Source organism: Tenrec ecaudatus, chromosome 9 (assembly GCF_050624435.1).
Source record: "Tenrec ecaudatus isolate mTenEca1 chromosome 9, mTenEca1.hap1, whole genome shotgun sequence".
Lineage (NCBI taxonomy): Eukaryota > Metazoa > Chordata > Mammalia > Afrosoricida > Tenrecidae > Tenrec > Tenrec ecaudatus.
The window spans coordinates 70,486,746-70,514,212 of NC_134538.1; the positions used below are offsets into that span (position 1 = coordinate 70,486,746).

The window sequence follows — 27,467 nt, forward strand, 5'->3', positions numbered from 1 at the left end:
TTCCGAAGCGAACCTTCCATGGGCCCTACTGGCATCCATTCATTCACTCAGGAGTTAATGAGTGAGCGCCTGCTTCTGAAGCAGCTGACTTGTCCTTTGCTCAGACGAGGAGGACATAAAATAGTTCTCCTCCCTTTACCTTCCCTCCCCGCAAGTCCAGACCAGAGTGAATTTATAAATTCGTGAGCTAAGTGAGAAAATGAGGTGTGATCAGACTTGCAGAAATTCATTTACCACTCGCTCTCCTGAATGTGTTTGTTTAGTAAAGTGAGTTACATCCAAATATGTTTCAGACAATGTACGCGGAGAGCAACTTTGCGTTCAGACTGCAATAACTGTTACGACAGCAGCGGCAGTTTCTCAGTAAGAAATCCGGCTCGAGAAATGTCAAGCCCAATTTTTCATCCAACAGCGACTGTCAGACCACGCCAAACATCCCAGTGTCTTTCCGCTCCCGTGAAGGAGACGGAAGGCATTTGTATTCCGTAATGTGAGGTTGAGTGAGTCAAAATTTTGCCCTGTGAGCTTGTGATTTATTGCCAATATTGCCCAAGATGCGGGGAGGCTTCCCTGATTTCTCCCAGCCCCTGTTTCCCACTTGCAATTAATCTTGATTACATTCAGAAGCTCACCTCAGGTTTGGAATGTTAAAAGGATGCTTCAGCAGAGGGTCTGAAACGAGTTCTCCTTCACGCCTGTGCTCACGGCTCCCTTTCTCTGTGACGCTTCCCAGCCTGCCCAGCGCGTGGCCCGCACGGCTGCATCCCAGCACTGACTGTCGTGGGCCTTCTTTCCGAAAGCTCACTTTTTATTTTCCATTTTAAATATTTTTTTTCTGCAGCAAATGCAGCACCATGACATATTGCATAGTAGTGATGCACGTCAAGGAAAAGTCTGTCCACTTATCAAATTCTGCCATCTGTGTGTTTCAAATAGACTGCAACCTCCACTTTGTTGACACACAAAATCTCTATCATCTAGGAGCCCTGGTGGCTTAGAGGTTACGTGTTGTTCTGCTGACCACAAGGTCAGCAGTTCGGAACAAACCCAGTGGAGCAGAGTTCTACTGTGACACATAGAGACTCACCATGCGTGGCGTCAACAGCAGCCGGTGTTGAAAGTGGGGCTGCAATTTCAATAGCACCTAGGTGCTCCGAGAGAAATGCAGAATCCCCATGAAGACTGAGTGAATCAGATCCTGCGTTTTAACCTGAGTCCTTCAGTGCTCTGTGAGCATGGTGAAGTTTGAGAAGGACTGGGATCGTATGTACTTCCTCAATAATTGCCTTGAGCCAATCTGCTAAACAAGAGTCTCTTTAAAGTGTGAAAGAAGAAAGAAGTCCTTTTGAGAACTAAGGGGCATGTGACCCAAGGCATAGTATTGTCAGTCACCTTAGATGCATGTGAAATTTGGACAAGGAGTGAAGAAGACAGCGTAATTGGTGCATTTGAAATACGGTGCTGGCCAAGAATAGTGAACGTATCAGAAGAACAAGTGGGTGGTGGAAGAGAGAGAGCCATAGCATGTTCCTTAGAAGTGAGGATGGCACTGCCTCATCTTCCATACTTCGGACATGCTGTGGGAGGGGCCAGCCCCTGGAGGTGGACATCATGCTGTGTAGAAAGGGGGTCAGTGGAAGAGAAGACCCTCCATGGCCTGGAGTGACACCGGGGCTCAAACATACCAACCCTCGTGAGGATGGCGCAGGGTTGGGCAGTGGGTCACAGTCCATACTAAACCACTTGCTGCTGTCAAGTTGATTCCAACTTCTGGCGAGCCCATGTGTGTCAGGAAAGAATTATGCTCCTTTGTTTTAAAAAAATATTTATTACGGTAAATTTCAAACATATCCCCAAATATGACTGTAGTGCCAAGCTGCCATTATCTTATCATCCAACAACCTGTGATCATTTGTATTTAATGAATATGATCGCCTGTTTCACCGCCAATTATTCTGAAACTCTGACATGCTATCTTTTAAAAAAATCATTTTATTAGGGGCTCATACGACTCATAGCACAATCCATACATACATCAATTGTAGAAAGCACATTTGTACATTCGTTACCCTCATCATTCTCAAACATTTGCTCTCCACGTAAACCCCTGGCATCAGCTCCTCATTTTTCCCCCTCCCTCTCCTCTCCCCCCTCCCTCATGAAGCCTTGATAATTTATAGATTATTATTTTGTCATATCTTATACTGTCCGATGTCTCCCTTCACCCACTTTTCTATTGTTTGTCCCCCAGGGAGGAGGTTATATGTATATCCTTGTAATCGGTTCCCCTTTTCTACCCCACCTTCCCTCCACCTTCCCGGTATTGCCACTCTCACCACTGGTCCTGAAGGGATCATCTGCCCTGGATTCCCTGTGTTTCCAGTTCCTATCTGTACCAGGTCTAGCCAGATTTGTAAGGTAGAATTGGGATTATGATAGTGGGTGGAGAGGAAGCATTTAGGAACTAGTGGAAAGTTGTGTGTTTTATCCTTACACTGCACCCTGACTGGCTTGTCTCCTCCCTGAGGCCCTTCTGTAAAGGGATGTCTAGTTACCTACAGATGGGCTGTGGGTCCACATTCTGCACTCCCTCTCATTCACAATGATATAATTTTTTGTTCTGTGATCCCCGATACCTGATCCCTTCAACACCTCGTGATCATACAGGCTGGTGTGCTTCTTCTATGTGGGCTTTTTGCTTCTGAGCTAGATGGCCACTTGTTTACCTTCAAGCCTTTAAGACCCCAGACGCTATATTTTTTTATAGCTGGGCACCATCAGCATTATTCACCAGATCATACTATCTTTTTATAGGTAAATAATTCAATATGAATCTCTGAAAGGTAAAGATTAAACACACACACACACACACACACAATTACTGTATCACCATGTTGCCCCTCTCCCACCCCATGACGCTTGTTAGGTGCCAGCAAGTTGGTTCCCACCGTAAGGACCTGATGCACAACAGAACAAAACACCGCCCAGTCCCACACCGCCCGCTCCATTGCCCGATGCTGAAGCCCTTTGTTGCAGTCCCAGTGTCAGCCCATCTGCTTGAGGGCCTTCTTCCGGTTCACTACTCCTCTACTTCACCAAACACGAGGTCTTTCTCCTGACAGGTGTCCTAAGAATATAAAATGAAGTCTGGCCATCCTGGCCTCTGAGAAACACTCTTGCTGCACTCCTTTTAAGACAGATTGGCCTGTCATTTTGACTGCTCACAGTACCTTCAGTATTCTCCAGCACCATGACTCCCATGGACCCATTCTTCTCCGCCTTCCTTATTCAGTGTCCAAATGTTACATGCACACGAGGCCACTGAAAATGCCCTGGCTTGTGTCAGGCACACCTTAGTCCTCAAAGTAATGTCCTTGCTTTTCAACACTGTAAAGAGGTCTTGGGCAGCAGATTTACCGAAAACAATGTGTCCTTTGATCTCTTGACTCCTGCTTCCATGAGCATTGACTGTGGATACAAACAAGGGGGAAAAATCCTTGGTTACTTCGTTTTCTCCACGTAGTTACCTCTTGGTCCAATTGTGAGGATTTTGGTCGTCTTTACATGGAGTTGTAGTCCATTCTGAAGGCTGCAATCCTTGACCTTCATCAGCACATGCTTCAAGTCCTCCTCCCTTTCAGCAAGCAGGGCTGTAAAATGTGCAGATCACGACTTGTTAATAAGGCTTCCTCCAATGACAAATTCTTCTTCATATGAGACAGCTTCTCTGATGATTTGCTTAGCATACAAGTATCGTGTGAGGATACAATCTGTTGCACCTCTTTCCTGATGTTTCAACTTTGTTGTGCTTACACAGCTCCCTCTTGACTCGTGTACATGTTCTGCATGAGCACAAGGACATTCTTCTCAAGTTTGTTATCCACTTCCATAGTTTGTTATCCACACTGTTGATTGCCTTGGCACCGTCAGGGAAATACAGGTAAACATCTTTCTGGTATCCTCTGAGCCAAGCTCCATCTGACATCAGCAGTGGTATCCCTTGTTCCATGTCTTGTTCTTAATCTGGCCTGGCCCTCTGGCAGCTCCCTGTCAATGTACTGATGATCTTCAGCAAAATTTTACTTGCTCGGTAAAATTTTGATATTCTCAGTGATATTATTCTATAATTTGGGCACTCTGTTGGGTCATCTTTCTTTGGAATAGGTACAGATAATAAATTTATTCCAGTGAGTTTACCACATAACTGACTTCCAAATTTCCTGACATAGACAGTAATTTTTAAATTTTTTAAAATTTTTATTTATTTATTTTTTTGTTTTTAGTAATTTTCTAATATTATCAAATAACCCTTCAGTACTGAAACGCTATGACCCTCTTCCCTAACCACTTGCCTTTTTTTTTTTGCTACTGGTTTCTTGTAGTCAGGTCCAAGTAAAGCCGGTGTGTCAAAGATGTTACAGTCTCCCAAAGGTAGAAACCTCCTGAGTTTCCCCATGATTTTTGGTGGCTGAGTTTTCACAAGTAGATGGCCAGGCCTTCTTTCAAAGTGCCTCAGTGTGGATTTGAATTTCCAACCTTGTGCTTGGCAGCAACATGTTAACTGTGTGCCTCACCCAGCGTTTGCCCCATTGACTCAGTGGGTTATGTATGCATTGGGCTGCTAACCACAAGGTCAGTAGTTGGAAACCACCAGCCGTTCCAAGGCAGGAGTATGAGGCTTTCTACTCCCGTAAAGATTTACCGTCTCAGAAATTCATAGGGGCAATTATACTCTGTCTTTTAGGGCTACTATGAGTTTGAATCAACTCAAAGGCAATGACACTTTTTGTTTCTTTTATTAGTCACAGATAAACAAAAGCAACCATATGTATCTCTTTCTTCATCTACTCTGCTTGTTTTTAAGGAGCCCTGGTGACTCAGGGGTTGGTTACTCATTGGACTGTAGTCTATAAGGTCATCAGTTCAAAACCACCAGCTGCTCCTTGGGAGAAGACCTGGCTTTCTACTCCTGTAAAGAGTTACACTCAGCTTTCCCCCAGATCCTGGATGCTTCCTCCCCCCAACTACCATGATCCGAATTCTACCTTGCAGGGCTGGATAGGACAGAGGCTGTACACTGGTACATATGAGGGCTGGAGGTACAGGGAATCCAGGGTGGATGATACCTTCAGGACCAAGGGTGTGAGGGATGATGCTGGGAGAGTGGAGGGTGAGTGGGCTGGAAAGGGGGAACTGATTACAAGGATCCACATGTGACCTCTTCCCTGGGAGAGGGACAGCAGAGAAGGGGGGAAGGGAGACTCCGGATAGGGCAAGATATGACAAAATAACGAGGTATAAATTACCAAGGGCACATGAGGGAGGGGGGAAAGGGGAGGGAGGGGAAAAAAAAAAAGAGGACCTGATGCAAGGGGCTTAAGTGGAGAGCAAATGCTTTGAGAATGATTGGGGCAGGGAATGTATGGATGTGCTTTATACAATTGATGTATGTATATGTATGGATGGTGATAAGAGTTGTATGGGTCCCTAATAAAATGTAAAAAAAGAAAAGAGGAGAAAAAAATGATTAGGGCAAAGAATGTACAGATGTGCTTTATACAATTGATGTATGTATATGTATGAACTGTGATAAGAATTGTATGAGCCCCTAATAAATTGTTAAAATTAAAAAAAAAAAGAGTTACACTCTTAAACTCACAGGGGAAGTTTTACCCTGCCCTGAGAGTCATTATGAGTCAGTATTGGTTTGATGACAGTGAATTTGCTGTTTGGTTTTGTTTTCGCCTGCTTTGTTCATCTTCAAAATTAGGTGGCTTGCTAACGAAGAAAACTGAGAGCATAGAAGCCACCAATTTTTAAACCAGTGTTCCTCCATGTATGGCCCCAGAATTGGAAAGTATTCACCTTTCCCAGGAATTTGTTAGAAATGCAGTTTCTGGCACTGACCCCAGAGCTACTGAATTGAAACTCTAAGTGGGGGGCTCCAGCTATGTGTGTTTGAATCAGTCCCCTGGAAGATTTTAATTCAAGCTCACATTTGGAATTCCACTGCTTTAAAGGAACAAGTTACGGCCCCTGCCCCATGCTTTGGTCCTGGACCACATGTGCTGGCATCACAGGGCTGGTTTTGAGCCTGTCTTCCTTGATGAGCCATCAGCCGGGGATCACTCCTGCTGCTGGGAATCCGCTGAGCTGCTTCACCCCCTTCCCTCTGTGATATCAGGGTCACTGCACCGGCACAAGCTGGAGCACAAGTCATCACTGCAGTTGTTGATCCCCCCACCCCCGCCCCTGCTTCTGTGTACTCACTCGGAAAGAAAGCCAGCCTGCATTCAAAGGGAGGGCTCCCAAGCTGAGTGGGCTGTGGCGGCTCCTTGTGTCCCCCACATCCTGCCATTGATGCACCATATCAAAGTGCAGCGAGCGTTTCTTTTTGGTTGATTAATGTTCAATTCGAGGTCTATTATGAACCTCCAGGCTTTAATTACTACACCATTACCCAGTCAATTCCTTGCCATTTTATATTTATGGCCTTTATTATGCCTCTGTATGTGCAATTGCCTAATTTTATTCTGGAAGGCTTTCACCTCATTAGCTGGGTTTTATACCATTCCTCTCATTTGTTCGGCTTGTTACTTATCTCAGTGTCTTGCGTGCATTTGGCACTCTGGTCTTTCACCAATCTGACCCCTTCTGTACCGCTTCTCTCCTCGCCCTGGGATGCTCTGTCCTTGAAAAGGGCTTCGGGAACTTTGGCGAACGCCGCTCCTGCTGCCTGTCCCTGGTGGTCTGCTGGGCTCGCAGCCTTCCCCAGAAGCTGCCAGCCTGCCAGGAACCCCGCACAGTCGTGGGGTGTCCTTGGTCTTTTTCAAAAGCTTGAGTGTTACCTCGCTCTCCTGGGAGCTACCACGGCCTCTGGCTCGCTAGAAACAGCCCTTCACAGGTCAGGGAAGGTGAGACCGGGACGCTTTTTTCTCTTTGTTGAAGAGTGGAGTGCTAACAATATTTAGTAAAAATGATCTTGCTCTGCTAGCAGTTCCTCTTTCGGCATGACCCCAACCACCCCCAGGGTCTCAGAAAAGTTTCAGGTCTGGTTCCCTTTGCCGATTTTCTTGGGTTCTACTCTAAACCTTCAGCCCAGCTGTCATTTAATAAGCCCCTCAAACTAGAGTTTGAGGATCACTGTTCTAGAGAGGAGGAGTCGCAGTGGGGTGGTGAGTTCAGAGTAGGGCTGCTAAGCACCAGGTCGGCGCTTCAAACCCACCAGCCACTCCTTGGGAGAGAGATGAGGCTGACTGCTCCTGTCAAGATTTGTAGCCACAGGACATCGAGGGGCTCTGCAAGCCGACAGCAACTTGATGGCAGCAACTTGATCCAAGGAAAGTTTAAAGCAGCCTCTGGAAACCCATCTCAAGCCAACCTGTATTCATTATAGTCCAGTCACTACTTTGTCCAGGAGCAGGATCCATGGCCTCTCCCGCAATTGTGTTTTGTTTTCTATTGTTGTTATTATGATTATTTTTTTCCATCATCTTTGTGCTAGAGCTATGAGAATATTTCAGGAAAGCAGACGGTGACTCTCAGGACAAAAGTTCATGTCATTATTACAATAGTAATCAATAGTCGATCAAGCTCCTTCATCATTGTGTGTTTGCAGTGTTTCAGGCAGGTCTTCCCCCCCTACTTTGATCTCTTTGTAGATAGGGGCCTCGCCCCACTTTTATAGGAGAAAACTGAAGATATAGAATGAGGAGCGGATCACCATGTCTGTTAGGTGCCTCAAGGAGGCAGCGTCTTTATGTCCAAAGCCACATGCTATATGCCTTCATCATACTGTGTCCCGAACGGTGCTGGGCAAAGCACACACACACACACACACACACACACACACACACACAGAGTCCCTGGCGAGTCCATCCCAACTCATGGCAGCAGAGTAAACCTACTCCATAGAATTTTCCCTACTGAGGCCTTTCAGAAGACATCACTGGACCTTTCTTCTGAGTTACCTCTGAAGGAGTTCTAACTCACAGCCTTTTGTTTAGTGGCCATGCGCTTAAGCATTTATGCCACCAAGGACACTGCTCTCTAATCCCATCTCCTTTTTGGTAGGACCCAAACAGAAGTCTTCTCTAAAATCAACATGTCAAAATGGAAAAAAATATGGCCGTTGTCAAGGATTTAATTTTACTTAGGTTTATAATCAGTGCCTTTGGAAACCACAATCAAGACATCAAGCAATGTCTTTCATTGAGCATATTTGCTTCAAAAGGCTTCTTTACAGTGATTTAAAAAAAAAAAAAGCCATCATGTCACTTTGAAGACTAAGGTGCACCTTAGCCAAACCAAAAACCAAACTCACAGCCATCGAGTTGATGCTGACACATCGTGACCCTAGAGGACAGTGTAGAACTGCCTCCGTGAGTTTCCAAGGCTGCAAGTCTCACAGGAGTAGAAAACCTTCTCTTTCTCCTGCGCCTGACCAAGCCATGGTATTTTCAATCACTCCATATGTTCGTGAAAGTTGGGCAAGAACTAGGAATACTGGAGAGGAATCAATGCCTTTGACTTACATGATTGGTGTAGAATATTGAGTAGACAATGCATGCGCAGAATTGAAAAGAACAACAAACAGATGTTTTAGAAAAAGTAACAACCAGAATGCTCCTTGGAAAGGAAGATGGCAAGACTTTGATTCATTTAATTTGGGCCAGATTTCAGGAGGGCTTGTCCCTGAGAAGAACATCGTGCTTGATAGAGGGTAAGGTAGTTAGTTTATTGTGCCAACCTGGCCTATAAACACATGTGAGGTTAATTGAAGGATGGAGGGATAAATGACTCAGTGAACCTCGCCTTTCTAGTTCTTGGGTCTCTTGTTTTGTGATGGTTGGACCAGGGTGTAGCTGTGTTAGCCAGTTCCCTGCTTCAGCTGGCAAGGCTCACTTCTTGTAAGACATCCCTGAGGAGAAGCCACATGGTCTTACCCCGATGCAGCCCTGGGTGCTGGAGTACCCATGTGGAGACCCCTGCCAGCGCTGAGATGCTTACACATTCACTGATTCAGCTTTCCTCCTGCAGTCGGCACCATTGTGTGTATTTTGAGAGACAGAGGAGGACTTTGTGGATTGGTGTTGGACATATGGGTTAATGTTGGACTTATTGGCTTGGACACCACTGGGTTGGGAAGTTTTCTTAATGTGCACTTACCCTTTATATAAAACTCTCTCTTATACGTATGAGCTTGTGTGGCTTTGTTTCTCTAATGTCCCCAGACTCACAGCAAAAGAGGAAGACCTCCATGGGGTGGATTGTCACAGTGTCTACCGTGATTGGCTCAGACCTAGAAATGGCTGCACAGCTGGCAAAGGGTCATTCAATGTCGTGTTGCCTGTGGGGACACCAAGCACAGGAGCTGACTCAGTGGCACGTCAAGGATGTACTTTTGGGGGAAACCACCCACGTTTTTTTCTGACATCGTTTATTTCCATGTTTTGGGACCTGGGGAAGTTACACAACCTCGCTCTATGGCAATGTCTGTGTGCAAAGCGGTACAGCGCTAGTACTGCCCCCTGCTGACGTTGATTCAGTGTTGCATGAAGCGCGCAGTGCTAAGCGTTTCAACCAGTTCTTGGGAGCTGAGCGCGCACAGGAAACATGAGCAGCTACCCTTCGTCCTCTCACCCGCTTCCAAAAGTTCGTCTCCTCGCCCTGCTCGGCTTATGCACTCAGGGATCTCACTTCTCTGAAAGTTAAATGAGCATTTTGAGCAGGGAGATTAACATCAGTCTTTGGTTTTAATATCTCTGTGAACCTCATGTGTTCTCTGATTTGACATACTTTTTACCAATGTAATGTGCCCCTCTCATTGCCCATTTAAAACCATCATGTGGGAGCTTTGATGTTTTTGTTTAATTTTATGGACTGGATAAAAATTCATGGTCATAATTATGCTCCTATGTAGCCCCTTGAGGCAGTTCATTGTTCTTTGCTCCAGCTTCCCAGGAAATCTTCATCCTCATTGGTACCCAAGGAGAGCATCAGAGAAATGACTTCTTAATGGTTTCCTAGCAGATCTGGGCTTCATTTTTACTTTGGAGGAGGTCTCGTCCTGGTGATGGGATCCAAGTACCTCTACAGACTACTCCTAGTTGGGCTGGTGTAGGAGGCCTTATGAAATAAATTAGACATTCTGCACATTGTTTGGTTTAATGTGGGCAAAGGTTGACATTTCCTGTTAGTGGGTGAAGAGTTGGGTTTTGCAGGTTTGGGAGGGTCGTATAGTCCCTGGTTGGTGCAAACAGTTAACAGACTTGGCAGCTGTCTGTCAGTCACCTTGTGCTACTGTACCATAAATAACACAGGTGAAAGCCTGTAGCAAATGGAAATTAATTTCCTCACTGCTTAAGAGGTTAGAAGTCAAAATTCAGAGTGCCCTGCTCTAGGAGGAAGTTTCCTTTTCTGTCAGTTCTGGAGGGATGCTTTGCTTCCTCTCCATGTCTGTGGGATCAGTGTTCCTTGGAAATCTACCTGTGTCTTGTTATCAGTCTTCTGGCTCTGGAAGGTTCTCAGCACAGGCACCCCAAGTCCAAGAGATTTGCTCCACTCCTACCTCTTCTTTCTTGGTTGTAGTCAAGTAACTTTCTCTCTTGATGCTTGGGCATGTAACCTCTTATAGAGCTCAAAAGAAAATGACTCAAGAAACAACAGAACTTCCTCTAATCCTGCCTCATTGACATCAGATATTGGGGTTTATCGCACATAGGATAATCCATCCCGTGGAATAACTGTAACATAACATAACTGCCACTGCCATCATCGCCTACCTGCCAACCCACTGAGAACAATGGCCCAGCCATGTTGACACATATTTCTGAGGGACACATTTCAGTTATTGACCACTGCTTACTAAAATATTAGCAGTTTGAGTCTATCAGGGGCAACTCGGAAGAAAGGCTTGGTGCTCTGTTTCCTAAAAATCAGCCACTGGGAACCCTGTAGAACACAAGTCTATTATGATCCAATAGCACCACCATTAATTAGATACACTTGACATGAGCTGATTGGTGAGGGTCCCAGGCTTCTAGGACTCCTGACCTGTGGGGACTAGAACTATTTAGCTTTTGAACTTTATTGCTAGAAACATGGTACCATGAAATAACTTCATCTTCAAAGCCCTTGGCTCATTCATCAGGCTTGTGTTGCCCAGAACTCTTGTGAATATGAGCACATGGGACTTCCTCTCTTGCATCGTGAGTAGAATTCACTGTGGACAGCACCATCTCATCAGTTTGCCATGAATGAACACTAACACCTGGAGAGAGCCCCCTGCTTCCTTTCATAGGTCCCTGGAAAGCCCTCATCCGAGACCCAGGCTCCCTGCAATCTGATGTTCCGTTTACTATTGGTAAAACTGTTGTGTTCAGTGTCAGTCATGGACCACACAGGAGTAGAGGAGAGAGGGAAATGGGGACTGCATACCAACTCTGAATGCTGCCTTCTTACGCACTTTTCCTTCGTTGGGTGACTTACTAGCACATCAGTCCTAAGAAATGGGTTCTGAAACCTTCTCCAGCCCACAGAGTGATGGAAGAATGCTTTGTGTAAGCTTGTGTTGTTTCGTGGCAACTTTGCTCAGCCCCTACCTTACCACTGCTTCCTACAGCACCTCTGCGTCACATTGTCATTAGTGCCACCAGATCAGCTTTCACTTGGAGCCGACTGTGTGTAACACTGCATGATGCCTTGTCTGGTCCTGTGCCATCCTCAAAATGGGTGCTAAGTTGATCCCATTTTTTAAAAAAATCATTAAAAATTTTTTGTTTGTTTTGGTTTTTATTTTAATAAATCATTTTATTGGGAGATCTTACATTTCTTATAACAATCCATACATCAATTGTATCAGGCACATTTGTACATATGTTGCCATTCTCATTTCCAAAACATTTTATTTTAAGTAAGAAACCATTTTATTGGGAGATCTTACAGATACCATAACAGGTGGAATTCCTTTTGCTGATGTTCTGTTTTGCCAGACACGATGCCCTTTTCCAGGGATTGGTCCTGACGATGCGTTCAAAGTGAGCAGGACCGAGTCTTATGTCAGAATTAGGGCAGGAATGGACTGACTGTCTGGCCTTTGTAAATAAGCTAATGGAGTGTTTCCCAAAGTATGTGATGCCATTCCCTGGGGATTGCTGTAACAATTCCGGGACGTTGTGGAAGCAGACAGCTATACTCCATCCTGCATTATGTGCTCTAGGCCACAAGGATCATTTATTTTTCTGAAAAGGGAGGGCGTGGTTTCCCAAATAAGTTTGGGAACTTATGAGCGAGTTCATATTCATATACATTCCTTTGTGGCCTGTCAGGAGACTAGTGTCCTTCATCAGACCCTAGAGTAAAGCAGGAAAAATATTTATTTTTAAAGTCAGAGTTTTTTTTAAAAAGGCTCTGTAGATGAGAAATGAGGCAAGGATGGCAAGACTTTGTCTCACATACATTGGACACGTTATCAGGGGAAATCAGTACCTGGATACGGACATTGGGTTTGGTAAGGTAGAGAGGCAACAAAGGAGGAAGGCCTTTGACGAGATCCATTGCCACAGCACTGCGACAGTGGGCACACATGTCTAAGAGCAATTGTGAATGTGGCTCAGCACCCGGTGGTATTTTGTTCTGTTGTACATCTGATCGCTATGCATCAGAACGAACTCAACTGCCCCCAATAACAACATCAACACCATAGATGACAGAAGGAGCCCTCGTGGGCTTATTGGAGAAGCTTTGGTTTGTTCAGCACAAGGACAGTGGTTCCAAACTACCAGCCACTTCTTGGTAGAAAGTTGAGGCTATCAGCGCCACACACACACACACACACACACACACACACACACACACACACACACACTCAGAAACACCACTACGTAGGAGCGCTGTGAGTCTGAGTCAGCTTGATGGCAGTGGGTTGTGGTCTCCTTTTTGTTTTTCACTAGATGAGCAAGTTGTATGTTGGCATGATAACTAAAACGTTGGTGAGTTGAACACATCAACCTTTTCCTGGGTGGAAGCTGAGGCGGTCTGCCTCTGTAAGAATGACAGCCTCAGAATCCCTATGGAACAATACGACCTTGCCCTGTAGGGTACAGAGGAGTTGGGATTTAATTGTGGGCAATGGAGATGAGAGATAATTCGAGAAGCCTTCGAGACTCGCCTCAGGGCTGGCCTCCAGGATGCACATGCACCCGCTGAGGGGAGAGAAAGGGAAATGGGTTCTGGATTACCACAAAGCTGCATGTAAGTCAGTCGGCTGCAGGATTTTGAAGCTACAGGATCAAGCCAGGCTGATCTCAGACATAAGAGAAGGCTACGTGAGTGTGGCTAGCATCATACGAACAATGCCCAAGCCAAATGCCTCCTCATCAGCAAGGTTTGAGAAAAACAAGAAGATACATGAAACATTCAAAGGGAGGCCAAGAAATGAAGTCTGTGAAGATGCAGTGCAGGCACCTTTGATCTCCACCGGAGGAATTGGTCCTGACCTTCACGTCTAAATGAGAAGAGAGAGACTCCTATGCCTTTGTCTTGGAGGTGGAGGAATTAGGGAACCCACTTCAGTGAGATAAAGGAAATTGATAAACGCTCCCTCTGTCTCTGGAGACATGGGCCTCTGCTGGCTTTAAGGGCACTGTGTAAGGCAGAAGGGGCAGGGAGGGATTTGTGGAGCAAAGACCTTGCACATTGAACCCCAGGACTGACATAGGTTCGCTCTCATCCTTCAGAATGTCACTCCTCCTCCTCATTCGGCATTCCTAAAATATTCATTGTAAAACCTGCCTTATCAGCCACATAGACTTGTAGCATATATAATATATTATATGCTTTGTAAATTATTAAGCGTTTTATACTTTATGTTGCACACATGTAGAGTGCTTTTATTTTCTAAACCATGCAGAGGGTTGCCACTTCTAGACTAGGACATTGTAAGTTCAGTCATCTCAGTGAGTGAAAGCAGCTCATCCATTTGGTGTTTGTTCGGTCTGAAGAGTAGGGTGGAAAAGAAATCTTGATGTTTCCAAATGAAAATTTTCAATATGGCTCAGATGTGTATGCTTGTTTACCATGACCTTGAAAATGAATATGGCGATGCTGATGTCTGAATTAAAACACGCACATGTACTGTCTAATTTAAGAATGAACCCTCACTGCAGTAAGTGCTAGCTAGTAACAGTTGCAGTTTGTAACAAGGTCTAGCTGCAGAATCTTGAGCTTAACCCTTACTCAGGTGACATTAGAGGTTTGTCTATCTCATCTTGGTCAAGAGTCCTTATTTCCCTTTAGATAAACATGGGAAGATATACAGCGTGTGAGAGAAGGGAAAGACGGGTTTCTCCAAGCTGATTTACATATTGATTACTTAAATTACTATTTAATTTAGTGCCTTCTAATAAACTGTGCCTCAAAAATGATACCCAAACATTTATTGGCTGCAGTAATTCTACCTAGGGTGTATGCAGATCACACCATCATTAAATATTAATGTACTCATGAAATGTTAATAGCATGTTAATGTGAGATGCACTGATTAAATGTGCTCACTGGGAGTTGGTTGAAAACTACTTATCGCCTGTCTTTTATGTATGTTATGTCTTCTACGTGCTTAGATTTTCTCCGTTCTTTTCTCACCATGAGGACATTGGGATCTGTCCCATCTCAGCCGTCTCAAGGTGCCCTGGTGGCCCAGCACATTCAATATTGGACTGCTGACCGAAAAGTCTGTGCTGTGCACTCTCCAGCCCTCCTTGTGGGAAAGGTGAAGCTGCCTGCTTCCCTCCATAAGGATTTACCCAGTCCGAAACCCCATGGAGCGGATCTGCTTTGTTATTGAGGCTTACTATGACTTGAAGGCATGGGTTGATAGTTGAAGGCTGGCTCAAATAACTTTTCTTTAAAAATAATATTAAATATTCTTCAGCTGTTAAGAATTTAGATGGTCTCCCTTTCCTGTGTTCTGAACTGGAATTCCCTGTTAGAGTCAGGGAGAAAAAAAATCAAACGAGTTGTCAGTTCATCTCACGGTAGTGTGTGTGTGTGTGTGTGTGTGTGTGTGTGTTCTCCTCATGAATTGTGTCCCATTGGGTTTTCAGGACTGTGACCTGTTAGAAGTAATCACCAGGCCTTTCTTCTGAGGCACGTCTGGCTGGAATTTAACTGTATTTGAGCTGCCCACCTTCCAGTTTGTAGTCAAGCATTTGTTTCCACTGCTCAAGCAGGATGGTCTCCCTTTAAAAGAATGATTCATGTTGCATCTAATGAGACTGCTCATGTTCAGACAGCTTGGTGAAATACATCTCTCAAGGCACCCCCAGCAATGGCTTACCCAACCCCACAGGAAGTGAGATTTAGTTGGAGTTTACAATCAATTTTCTCAAAGAAAAAAGACAACTCAGGACATGTGCCTTAGTGATGTGGGGGTGGGGCTGGGGATTGCTTTTGAGTTGACTTTCACTAATGGGAGGCGAGGCGAGGCGAGGCGAGGCCGTTCTCATCCTCAATTCTCTAAGAACCTTTCTTGGCTATTATATTATCCACATTTGCCTTTCCCAAGATTTTCTGAGCACTCTCTTGAACGAGTTAGCTAGAACTTTCTCTTTTGTGTGTCTAATTCAGGTGGAGTGATTGTTCTGTGAAGTCCAAGCTCCTTGTCTACCTCATCTTCCTCTTATCACCAGGCCCAACCATCTCCCTAGAGATAATAGCTCCAAGCTATTATATAAAATAATAGCTCCAGGGAGTCCATGCTGACTCATAGTGACTCTGTAAAGACAGGGAGAACCTCCCCTGTGAGTTCCTTGAAGTTAGCAGCCCCACACATTGCCCCTACACCACCAGTGCTCCCAATTTTAAAACAGGTGTTCATTTTTTTTGGTCTACTTTTAACTTATGTGTAGAAAGGCTCTCTTAAATAGGAATAATAGGAACATCTCAGATAAGCTTAAGAAGGGACTCTTAGAATGGCTAAAAGGATTCTTATCGGAAAGGTTGACCAGTCAAACCACAAGGACAGAGGAGAAGCCGCGCCTCTGGAATGAGTGAAAATGAGATTCAAATGCTCTCAGAGCCCTCAAATCCCTCTCTTCTATCTTTCTTTACATGTTGGCCTCCTGGTGCTTTTTTGACGACCAATGCCCAACCAGCTCCTGTACCCACATGGTTGGCCAAGCCCCACCAGGGAATGTGAAGTCTAAGTTTTTGTCACATGCTCACCTGGTGTGGGCTAATGTGTGGACGCCAAGGAGTGGAACTGTGTAAGAACATGCAAATTCCTGCGAGAAATTTCTCCCCAAGCGAAGTGAAGAAAGATATGGCTGGGTAGAGAAGGCAGTTGTGTTACCATTTAAATGAAACACAAACTCTCCATTTATAACTCTGGGAAATAGGTATAATCAAGCAAAATATTCTCTTCTACAATCCAGAGGGTTTTAAGAGGCATGGACCATATGAATGTTTTAATCCACTTTCAATGGATCGGGTTCCAACCCCAATAAAAGGGGTGGGATTATATTTCTCTGTGCCAGTGCAGCTGAAGTTGTTGTGAAGCAGTCAGTTGCTATTGAGTTGGTCAGACCCACAGTGAGCCCGTGTACAACAGAGGGAACATTGTCCAGTCGCGAGTCATCCTCACAGTTGCTCTTACGTTTGAGCCCATTGTTAAGGTCACTGTCATGCCTTCTGGTCGAGGGCCTTCTTTTTCGCTGCCTCTCCACTTTTCCAAGCAGGATGTCTTCCTCCAGGGTCTCTCCTAACAACATGTCCAAAGTACGCGAGACAACGTTCTGCCATCCTTGCCTCTCAGGAGTATTGTGGCTGTCTTCTGAGACTGATTTGCCTGTTGTTTTGACAGTCCATGGTATTTTTAATATTTGTTACCAGCACCATAATTTAAATACCTCGATTCATCTTTGAGCATCCTTATCCAGTGCCCGTCATTCTTCAGTGTAGCTGAGAGCCTTGGTGTTGTCCAAACCTGAATCCCTTCTCTAACCTCCTTTCTGCACTCTCTTCCACTGCAGATTGTGCTCGAGAACAGCAGCCGGGAAGACAAGCACGAATGTCCCTTTGGCCGCAGCAGTATTGAGCTGACCAAGATGCTGTGTGAGATCCTGAAAGTGGGCGAGCTGCGTAAGTACACACTTATTCTTCATGTGAGTGTGAAGCTTGCCAGCGACCCATTTCCTAAGGTTGCATGCTCACCAGCACCAAGAATTCCCAAGGTGTTGGCACGTCTTCACAGTGAAGCGAAATACTCTTTGGTTCAAGGTCTCATTGTGTGTGTGTGTGTGTGTGTGTGTGTGTGTGTGTGTGTGTATTTCTGCTTGTCTGCTGCAGTAATAAGTACTATTAAAATCTATGGGAATGGAAAAATATACAGGTATTACCTATCTGTGAATTTTAAATGTGATGAATGTAAGTTTGTGTTAGGGCAGGCTTCCAATGAATCAGGGGAAAAAGAGCCACACATTCTTTTTTAAAATTCCAGCTTGTAGTCAACTAGTAGACCTTTATCTGTTTATTTTCTCTTTATTTGAAAACAGTTAATACGGGGGTGGGGGGATGAACACCCTAATGAAATCCTCTTGCTTCCAGCATCTCAGTTTTGTGGCATGCTTTCTCTAATAAAGAAGGAATCTCTAAAGAAAAAGGGTACTTGATATGACTATGGCCAGTAATATGCTTCTTGTGATTTTTCTTTCTTATATTATAAATTTTAGGAGGCAAGAGAGCAGGCTCTTCTTTTCGTCTCTGACTCATTGGTATGATTTGAGGTTAATCAATCCCTATCAGTTAGTGGTATAGTGGACTACATTTTGTGTTGCAGACCCCAAGGTCAGCAGTTCTCAACCACCAGCTACTTTCCATACTTCCATAAAGCATTTCTACTTCCAGAAAGCATTACAGTCCCAGAAACCTCACAGAGTTCTAGTCTGCCCTATAGGGCCGCCCTGAGTCAGAATTGACTCGATGGCAGTAATATTTTAGATTTGGATATCGACATTGAGGCTGCCCGAGGAGTAGCTACTACCCTTCTCTCTAACATCTGTGATGTAGGAACCGACCAGCGTTTCATTGTTGGCTTGATAGTCTGAGCACGAGGGATGAGGGCCTATTTCAACTGGAAATGTTGGGCTGTTTGCTACTGTTGTGAAAGCATATTCAGTCACTGGCTTGAAAGCTTAAAATTGTGGTTTTGACTGATTCAGTAGAAGGGCTCCAATGGCTAAATTAGAAAAGGGGATTTTGTTTTGCGTACGGAGTGGAGCTGAATTCAGGGCCTGCTGAGGTAGACGAAACATTGAGACTTAAGTAAGGGGGGAAATTCAGACTTTGAGAGATCTGGCCCAGGATGGGCAGATCTTATCACGCTCCTGTGTGGGTCAAGGGGCCATTTTGAAGAAGTAAGGCATCAGTGTATTTTAATGCAAATAATGTGTGCATTATATGTTTATTTGTAAGCCATGCACCCTGTCCCACTAGCATGTTGTATGCATGTGCACATTATTCACCTTGGTGCTTTATTTGCAGAAAAACATAAGCTTGAATTAAGACTTTACCCCTCAGTTAGAACAGTAGCAACCTAACCTGGGAGATCCCTGTGCCAATCAGTTTTTCACCAGTTTCCATCAGTTCTGACCATAGTAACCCCACATCTATCCAAGTCTCACGTCTATCCAAGTAGAACAGTGATCTGTGTCAGTTTTCAATCTCTGTGTGTGTGTGTGTAAATAACTGCAAGCATTTATTCCGAGGTGCCTCTAACCTTTTGGGGTTTGGTCCTTGAACCTTTTGGGTAAACAGCCAAGTTGTTTGGGTATTTTCCACCCCCCAGGATTCCCCTGGTTGGAGGATCACCACATTTCAGGATGCCAGCTTACCTGGATCCTTCTTGTCACTTACTCTGGCTTCTTCCTCTGTAGACTAATTTATTGAGAGTTCTAGCTACAGTATCCCCTGCAGTTTATTTAGCCTAAAGACATATGTCTGGAATTAAACCAATCCTATTGAATTCTTCAGCCTGATCACGGTGGCCATTTCTTGTTGATTTTCATTGTATGGGGGACATTGCAGGTGTCTCGCGTTAAAACGCATCGCAGCACCCTCTGTGACTTGGAGGCACTGGAGAATTGTGTTCTACTTGGCTGTCAACGGGGCCCTGGTGCTGTAGTTGGCCATTTAATTCCTCGCCTATCCCCCTCCCACTCCCCCGTGGTCCTACAGAAGAAAGACCTGCTAGTTGGGAAAACAATATCATCTAGAAAAACATATGAGGCATTTCTAATCTGTCTCACAAGGTCACTGTGCGTTCAAAACAGACTCAGTGGCGTGCACCAATGGCAACAGCGGACTGGCATTTTGGGGACCAAATGATGGCCTTGGATTGCCCTTTCCTTGACACCTCCACAGTCCTCTGCCCCAGTGCCCACGTTGGCATGGCCACTGAGGACACACTCTGCTGTGTTGTGCTGTACTCGGTCTGCTGCTCTTCCCTCTACCCAGTGGGCGAATATCTACTTCCCTCCCCCTTTGGGAGGTATATATGGGTCAACACTGAAATACTAACCAAAAAGCTGTAGGTTCGAGTCCACTCAGAAGTGTTTAGAAAGAAAACCCAGTGATCGATTTGCTTCAAAAATGTCACAGCCACGGCACACCCTGTGGAACCGTTGTACTTTGAAACCCATGCGTCAGAATTGACTTGAGAGCAACTCATTTGGATTTTTGATCGGGTGTCCATGGAGGACCCATGGGTGGGTGGAGGGGAAGCATGGCACAGGAGCCTGAGCGGTCTGTCCTCATCAGCTGCGTGTTAGCCTTGTGCTTGGGGTGAGTGGGTGCAGAGTAGGGTCCTATCTCTTGGGTGCACAGAGCAGGCTTTCTGGTCTGAAACGAAAAACTAAGGAGGCGTCTCATTCTGATGGATTGAAATTGTAGAGTACGGGGGAAGGCAAACGGCTACGCCTGCTATCTAGTCTACAGCTGAGAGGACCCCACCTGCTGCTCTTGGGTTGTAGAAGAGCCCAGAATGCACTTGGTAGTAGAGCGATGGCTCTCACCATCCTGCCATAACTGTCTGTCTGTCTGGCCAAGCCTGGTCTCCAGAAGCTGAGCTGGACTTGAAAAGCCGCATCTGATTCGCTCGGTGCAGTTTTCCACATGGCAGTGCATTTATTCCTTGTCTCAAAGAAGATATCTTTTGATTAATTATTAAGTGCCAGGGACCATGAGAGAACAATGATGAATGGAAAGTGGCCCTACACACTGGGAGATTCTCTTTCGGTCAGGGCCAGAACCGATCCGAACCCGCTCCGCTTTCCTAGTAGTTGTGAGGCTTCCTGTTGTGCAGAAGTAGGCTGCTTATGCATTCTAAAGCAGGTTCTTCTCAGTGCCTCGATAACTTTAAGCTTTAAGCTTGGGCCTCTTTCGGGGGCCATCATCTGCCATGGCCTTTCTGGAAATTTTGCAAGGCTTTTACAAAAGGGTTTCACGTTTCTGAAGTCTACATGCTCGAGTGAGTAGTTTTCTGCTTATAAAATATTAAAGGCTTGCTACGTTCTGATTGAGTGCTAGACATCAAATGATAAAATACCCCGTGGTAAGAAGAAAATTGCTTTTTAATGGATTGCTTGTTGCCCGTTGCCATATTAAATAAGTTACTAATATGAAAAACAAATCGGAATGCACCCTTATGTTGAAGGAGATATCTATTTTTCTTCGGAGGAAAATTAGTTTCTTACACAAATTCATCTTCCTTTGGTCTGCATGTGCTGCCTGCTTTCCTCATCGCCTAAGTTCATAGTTCTGAACATGTCTCCAATTGGTGAATAATAAACCCCAACCCTGGTGACTTTTATTTCTACAGGCTAGTCTAGGCTACAGAGAAATATCCAATTAAAAATTCTAATTGTTTGGGAAACAAAGGAGATATATAGAAATATAGATTCCATTTTCTGGGAGTTGTTTGTCTTTTGATTTTAACTTAGGATATCTTGAGAAAACTCACTTCTAAAATGCCCATTATATTTGTGTCTAAAGCAAACATATTAATGTTCATCGCAATCACAGATATCCAATATTTATGTACAGTACTTTTAGGTTGCTTTGTTCTCCTTAAAAACTTATTACTATTTTTGCTTCTCAATTATCATGTGAAAGTTCCCCTGTTATTTTTCATAGTGCAGTCTATAATAATGTTTATTCATGTTCTCAGAGCACATATAATTCTATAAGCTTTTATTAAAGTTACTGAAGTTTGACATGTCTTAAAATTAGAACACTTCCTGGAGCTAACCCAAGATCACTAGCATTTATGTTTATTAATGATGAAGGAGAGAATTCCACTTCCTGTGTATTTTCCCAAGGTCATTGAGCTCAAGGACACCCAAGAAAGAACAGTGGAGAATGAGGCAGGAGAGCCAACAGTGATTGGCCCAGGTCTGCATGATAGCTCAGCTTGGGTAAGTTTCTTCCCTCTGCTGAGCTTGTGTCCTTCTCTATAAAACAGGGGTGGACCTTACCTTAATGAGGTAATGATGTTGCTTCGGTTAAATCTCTCCATCTCTGTCTCGAAGTCACAGAATCGCACACTCTATGGGAACACTGCAGGTAGGTGGTGGTGGTGGTGGTGGTGGTGGTGCAGACTTCAGCGGTAGCTGGAACCAGCACCTGGGAAAATGTCCCTATGCTTTCTACTCTATATGTTGACTACAGTGACCTTTTAAATCTGTGTGTTCATCCATTTTGTTTAATTCCTGTCAGTTTTTCTTTAGAATGCATGTCTCTCTTGAGCAAGGTACTTGTTTTCCTTTAATGTTAATTCTTATATTCCCGAGAAAGAATACTTATGGGTCCGGGTTGGGTCTCAGTTCTCCACAGGCTGTGTAATTGGCAGGATCCAGTCTCACAAAGAAGATCTATGTTTGGGACAGTGGGTGAGCAAAGGGCAGAAGGGAGGTGGAGCACAGATATATCTGTAGATCCTGACCCTGTGGGACAGGGCAGAACTGTCTCTGAGTTTCTGAGACTGTAGCGCTTTATGGGAGTAGAAAGCCCCATCTTTCTCTGTAGGAGCAGCTGGTGGTTTCCAATCGCTGACCTTGTGGCTGGCAGCGCAAACACGTAACCACTATGCCACCAGGGCTCCACCGTTGGAAGATACTGAACTAAAATGAGCACAGAAATGGTAGCTGTTGTTCTTGTTCTTGTAGTTCTGGTCAAAGAAGCAAATACTAAATACTGTTGAACAGTGATTCGTAATGACTTACACAGTTATATTCCAAAGTCAGGTATAACCCACTGCAACTGAGTCGATTTGGACGTCAGGCAACAAACACCACAGGACTTAGTAAAAGCGCTGTTGGGTTTCCAAGGCTAGAAACAGCATGGCAGCAAACTGATGGCTGTCTCCCAGGGAGAAGCAGGCGCGTTTGAACCCCCAACCTTGCGGATGGCAGTTTAAATGCTTTAACCATCACACTACCTAGAGTATGTTTTCTTAGCTCTATATCTCCTTCATTCATTCACTCATTCACTCATTCATTTAGCGTTAGAATACATTCTTCTTTCTTCAGAAGCTCGTATTTTAACTGGAGAGTGCCTTGCATCAACAAATGATTATAAAGCATTCTGCCACTTGCAGTGTCACATTCCAAGCACGTTAATGGTACTAACCGGCAATGATGGCTTCTTTCTGTTCATAGAGCAGGATTGAGGAAGGGCTGAGATCTAGCAGAGTAGAAGGAGATACGGGAGTGTGTGGAATGACAGGATGAAGAGAACAAAGACCAGGCGGGCATGGGAATGGTAAGATGGGGAGAACTCCGCAAAGTGCAGGCAGTGTAAGCCAGGATCCGATCCTAAGTATTGGAGAGGAGTTTAGAATTGACCACCAGAGTGGCTTCAATTAGAAGAAATTCCAAGCCATGGCCATGAGACTCTGGAGTTGGTTGTTTGTTTCCTGGAAGCAAAAAGAACCTGTGAATCCGATCATTTCCAGGGTCAGACAAGGGGAGGGGAGCTCTTTGGTCCCAGCCAGGATCGTGATAATATAGTTAGTAGCATCCTTTCGACTACAAGTAATAGAAACTGCTGTCCAACTGACTGAGCAGTCTCGGAATGTTGTCCGTCCACAACTGCCTAGGTCATCACAAAACAAAACGCCCTGCCCCTGGTCGATTCTGACTCACAGTGACCCTATAGCATGGGGGGGGAGATCTATCCCTGTGGGGGTCCGAGAGGGTAAGTCATTAGGGAGTAAAAAGCCTCATCTTCTTCTGGAGCTGCTGGTGGTTTCAAACTACTGGCCTGTGGTTAGCAGCTTAATGCATAACTATTACACCACCAGGTCACCTAAGGTTGGTGAAGTTAAGCCATCAGGATGTCATCAGAAAAGAGCATATGGCCCTTTCTCTTGCTCTGTTCTGCAGTCCTTAGTGTATAAAATGTGTCCTCAGGTAGCTGGCAAAATGGCCATTAGAAGCAGGTGATGGAGAAGGATGAAAAGATGTTTCTCTGGTGTGCCCCTTGCAGGTGTTTGGGAATGTGGACTATCAGCAAATTGGACTCATGACTGTGCTGTACACATGTGTTTGCACTAGACATTGAGTAATACACAAGTGTTCTATACACATGTATTTACACTAGACATGACATACATGTGAGTACACATGTGCATACATTAGACATGATACACACGTGTGCTGTACACATGTGTTTACATTACACATGATACACATGTGTGCTGTATGCATGTGTTTACCCTAGACTTTAAGAGGGAGAAATGGGACATTCTGAAGGCCAGACCAACCATTTCCTGTTCCCTGGGCTACCGGTGGGATCACGTTTCTCTAAAGCAGTGGTTCTCAACCTTCCTAATGCTGCCACCCTTTCATACAGTTCCTCATGTCCATAAAATTATTTTCTTTGCTACTTCATAACTGTACTTTTGCTACTGTTATGAATTGTAATGTAAATATCTGATATGCAGGATGTATTTTCATGGTTACAAATTGAACATAATTAAAGCATAGTGATTAATCACAAGACAATGTGTAGTTATATGTTGTGAACTATTTATGTGTTTTCCAGTAGTCTTATGTGACCCCTGTGAAAGGGTCATTTGACCCCAAAAGGGGTCGTGACCCATAGGTTGAGAACCGCTGATCTAAATTATATGATCCCAGACAGGATGAGGTTCTGTTAGTTATGCAAGGAACCCTCTTGGCACAGTGGATTAAGCATTGGGCTGCTAGCCATAAGGTTAGTGATTCAAACCCACCAGCTGCTCCACAGGACAGGAACTGTCTGCTCCAGTAAAGACTGACAGTCTTGGAAACCCTATGGAGTAGTTCTGCTCGCCCTATAGGCTTGCTGAGTCAGAATGGACTCAATGGCTGTGGGTTACATCATGTGAAATAACTACTTGAAGCCATGAGTCTGTGCCTTTACTTTGAAAAGTCTTTTTCTGCACTTTTCTCACTGCAGACTGTAACAAATTAAAGTCACAATTGTAACCCTTTGTCATTTAGTTTTTATTGGTAATTGGGGAAAGCTGCTAATGTAATTTTTTAATGTAGCAATACCAAAGCATCTTGTAATCAGTTGCTGATTCATAATGGCCCTAGAGAAGAGTGTCGGGTTCCCAAGGCTGTAATCTTTACAGCAGTAGACTATTGTGTCTTGATTCTTGGTAGTGGTTCGGTTTGGCCCCCTGACCCTTTTGGTTAGTAGCCAGGCACTTAACAACTATATCACCATGATGCCTTAGTAATATAAAAGATTGTAGAAAAAATGAAAATTAAGATTTAAAAAAAATTACTAATTTATTTTATTCTGCTATAATGAACATATGATACAATTCAATAGTTCAATCATATCAAGAAGAGTTGTGCAATTATTACCAGAATCCGCTTTGGGACCTGTTCTTAACTTCTTGTACCCATTGATGTTGACTCCCCATTTCCCCCTCCCCTCGCCTACCATGCCCCCAGAAAATCACCAGTCCGTACATCTGCCCATTCCAGTTTCCCTGTACAGATAAACATACATAACAAGGGTAAAGAACAGATAAGGACCCAGAAGCAATGACCAAATAAAACAGAGAAGGACTTTAATCCAAGAGAAAGCAGAGACTATTAAAAATTTAGGGGGGAAATCATGTTGGGTTCATAGGGAGAACAAATGACCAGGTGTTACCTTCCAGCCTAAGTACAACTGCGAAAATCTGCCTCACAATCATCTTTGTCTGATAACAGGACTGTTAATGTTCCTGGCCTGGGATCATTGGGGATTCGCTAGGGATATAATCCACATAACGACCCTGCAAATGGATGTAGGATACCACCATCATCCATAGCTTTTCACAAACCGGGTTTTCCGAATTTAGGCAGCAGTACTGTTCTCTCCCCTGAGTTTGGATCTTATGACTTATAATCCTTGGATCACACAGGCTGGTTTTCTTTTACCATGTGGCAGCACCTGACTCCTGTTAGATAAATTCGTGTGTTGAGACAAGCCTTTTTAAGACTCCAGACACTGCTTTCCACAATAGCTGGGCACTGACGATGTCTTCACCACACTTTGCTGTGGCATTCATGTCTTCAGTGATCTCCTCATGAGAGCATGTACCGGGCAGGGACATGTCATTAAAGCTAATTGCTCCTAGATGAGGGCTTCTACCAAGTGAGAGCTTAAGTTCCATTCATATAACTATAGTCCTAGTTCACTTTTAGAGACATCACTGTCATTTCATTGTAGTACATCATAAATCATCCCCAAGGGGCTTCAGGTAATTCTATTTTAGTCAGTACTGAAGCACGGTTGAGAAAAGGATTTTTACATATGTGCGGTACTTCTAATTAGATGCCCAATACATGAATTGTTAACTTGTTTGTCTTCAAAATATGGTGACCGAACCCTGGTTACGCATGTCTTGTGCGCTGAAGATAGAGCACTACCAGCCACCCTCATTACGGAGTCCAAACCATGCCTGGTAGAATAGCACATGTCACATAAAAGCACAAAGGCCTTGAACACAGTAACTAAGTGTTGGTCCTAGGTTGCTATTTCTTGGACATTCTCACAGCAATAGGTTGAACCCACCCAAAGTCCAAGGACCCTCACTTTCCTAACCTTGGGAGAGTGATAATCTGCTTCCCCGTCCATGGGGATAGTTCAGCTTGTAGTTCAAGGGAGGAGATTGATGTAAAAATTTAGTGGAATTTCCTCTTTTATCCATAAAATCCCATGGCTCCTCTGCCTTGCTTTTCTTTAGCAAAATGCATATTTACTAAGTTTCTGTTATGTTTTCTGATGTGGCTCTTCTGCGATGAGTACTGAAAGGCAGGAGCCTTGTCATTGGTGATCTAAAGCCTCCTGTTCTCCTGAAGCCCTTCTGCCATCTTCACCTCTTTGGCCTTGTATAATTTAACTGAAGTTTAATAACGATGGACCATTTTTAACAAGATGCAACAGAAACCCTCTGTACACCCTGTGGAATCACCATTTCCTTCGTCTTCCAGTGGCAATATTTATTATAACACACTGGTGGTGCTGAGTGGAGTGCTTTGTATAATTCATCACCCAGACACCTTAGCAAGTAAAAATAACACAGATGAAGCCACCTGAAGGACTCTTCGTGTGCGGCAGCAATTAGAATAGACACTTAACTCTGGGACATTGGTGTTACGCACATTTGAGAAGCACCATTTGTCACTTTCATTCTTAGAACATTCTGACTCTCGAAAGCTCCAGAAGTGAGCATTGGACAATTAAACCTCCTAAGGCCCCTTTCCTCCTTAATTTAAGCAGGCTCCACATAAAGTGAAGACTCGCCGACTTTGACAATGCTTGCAGTTTTCTTGATCTGCGTCCGGGTTTTCTTGGTGGCGTCACATTTCTTACTGTGGCTCTTCTACCCAAGTCTTTGTAACTCCCACCATGTGATTGGGTGGGGCTATGCAAATAGGGCATGCCTAATGCTAATAAAGGAGGTGGGTCAGTTCTCATGACCACAACCTCCTCCTGGCCGTCAGGATGAGCCATCTTTGAAGCTAGAAGAGAGAGACAAAAGCCCAGGACCATGGGAAGAGCATGTCCCAGATCTCTGTCTGAACTGTCAAAGCTGAGGCCAGAGGCACCAGAGACTGGGGCACAGAACAAGAGGAGCAGTGTCCAGACTATGGGACTAGGAGGCAGGGCGACAGGTGGGTTTCCTGGTCCAGGAAGGCGGAGGCCAAGGGACCATGTGACTGAGAGGCTGAGGACCAGAGAGAGACTGGGCTGCTGGCTGAGGGGATGTGCTGCTTTAGACCAATGACTGTCATTATTACTGCTTGCTGATCCTGGCTTGTGGTCACCTCTACGCTCCCCTAAGAAGCCCCCCTAACTGTGGGTATTGTTGGTGAGCTCTGTGTGCCATTGCAATGAATGATCAAGCCCATCAGAGAAACAGAGTG

At 44.5% G+C, this 27,467-nt stretch overlaps 1 protein-coding gene across 1 annotated transcript in view; it reads left to right on the plus strand.

The window, feature by feature from the left end:
* ELMO1 (engulfment and cell motility 1) overlaps window positions 1–27,467 on the plus strand; it is a 673,946-nt gene that overhangs the window by 360,661 nt on the left and 285,818 nt on the right. Inside the window, exon 15 of the mRNA XM_075558190.1 lies at window positions 17,031–17,139. Within this exon, the coding sequence (XP_075414305.1) occupies window positions 17,031–17,139 (109 nt within the window). The remainder of the gene's footprint in view (window positions 1–17,030; window positions 17,140–27,467) is intronic.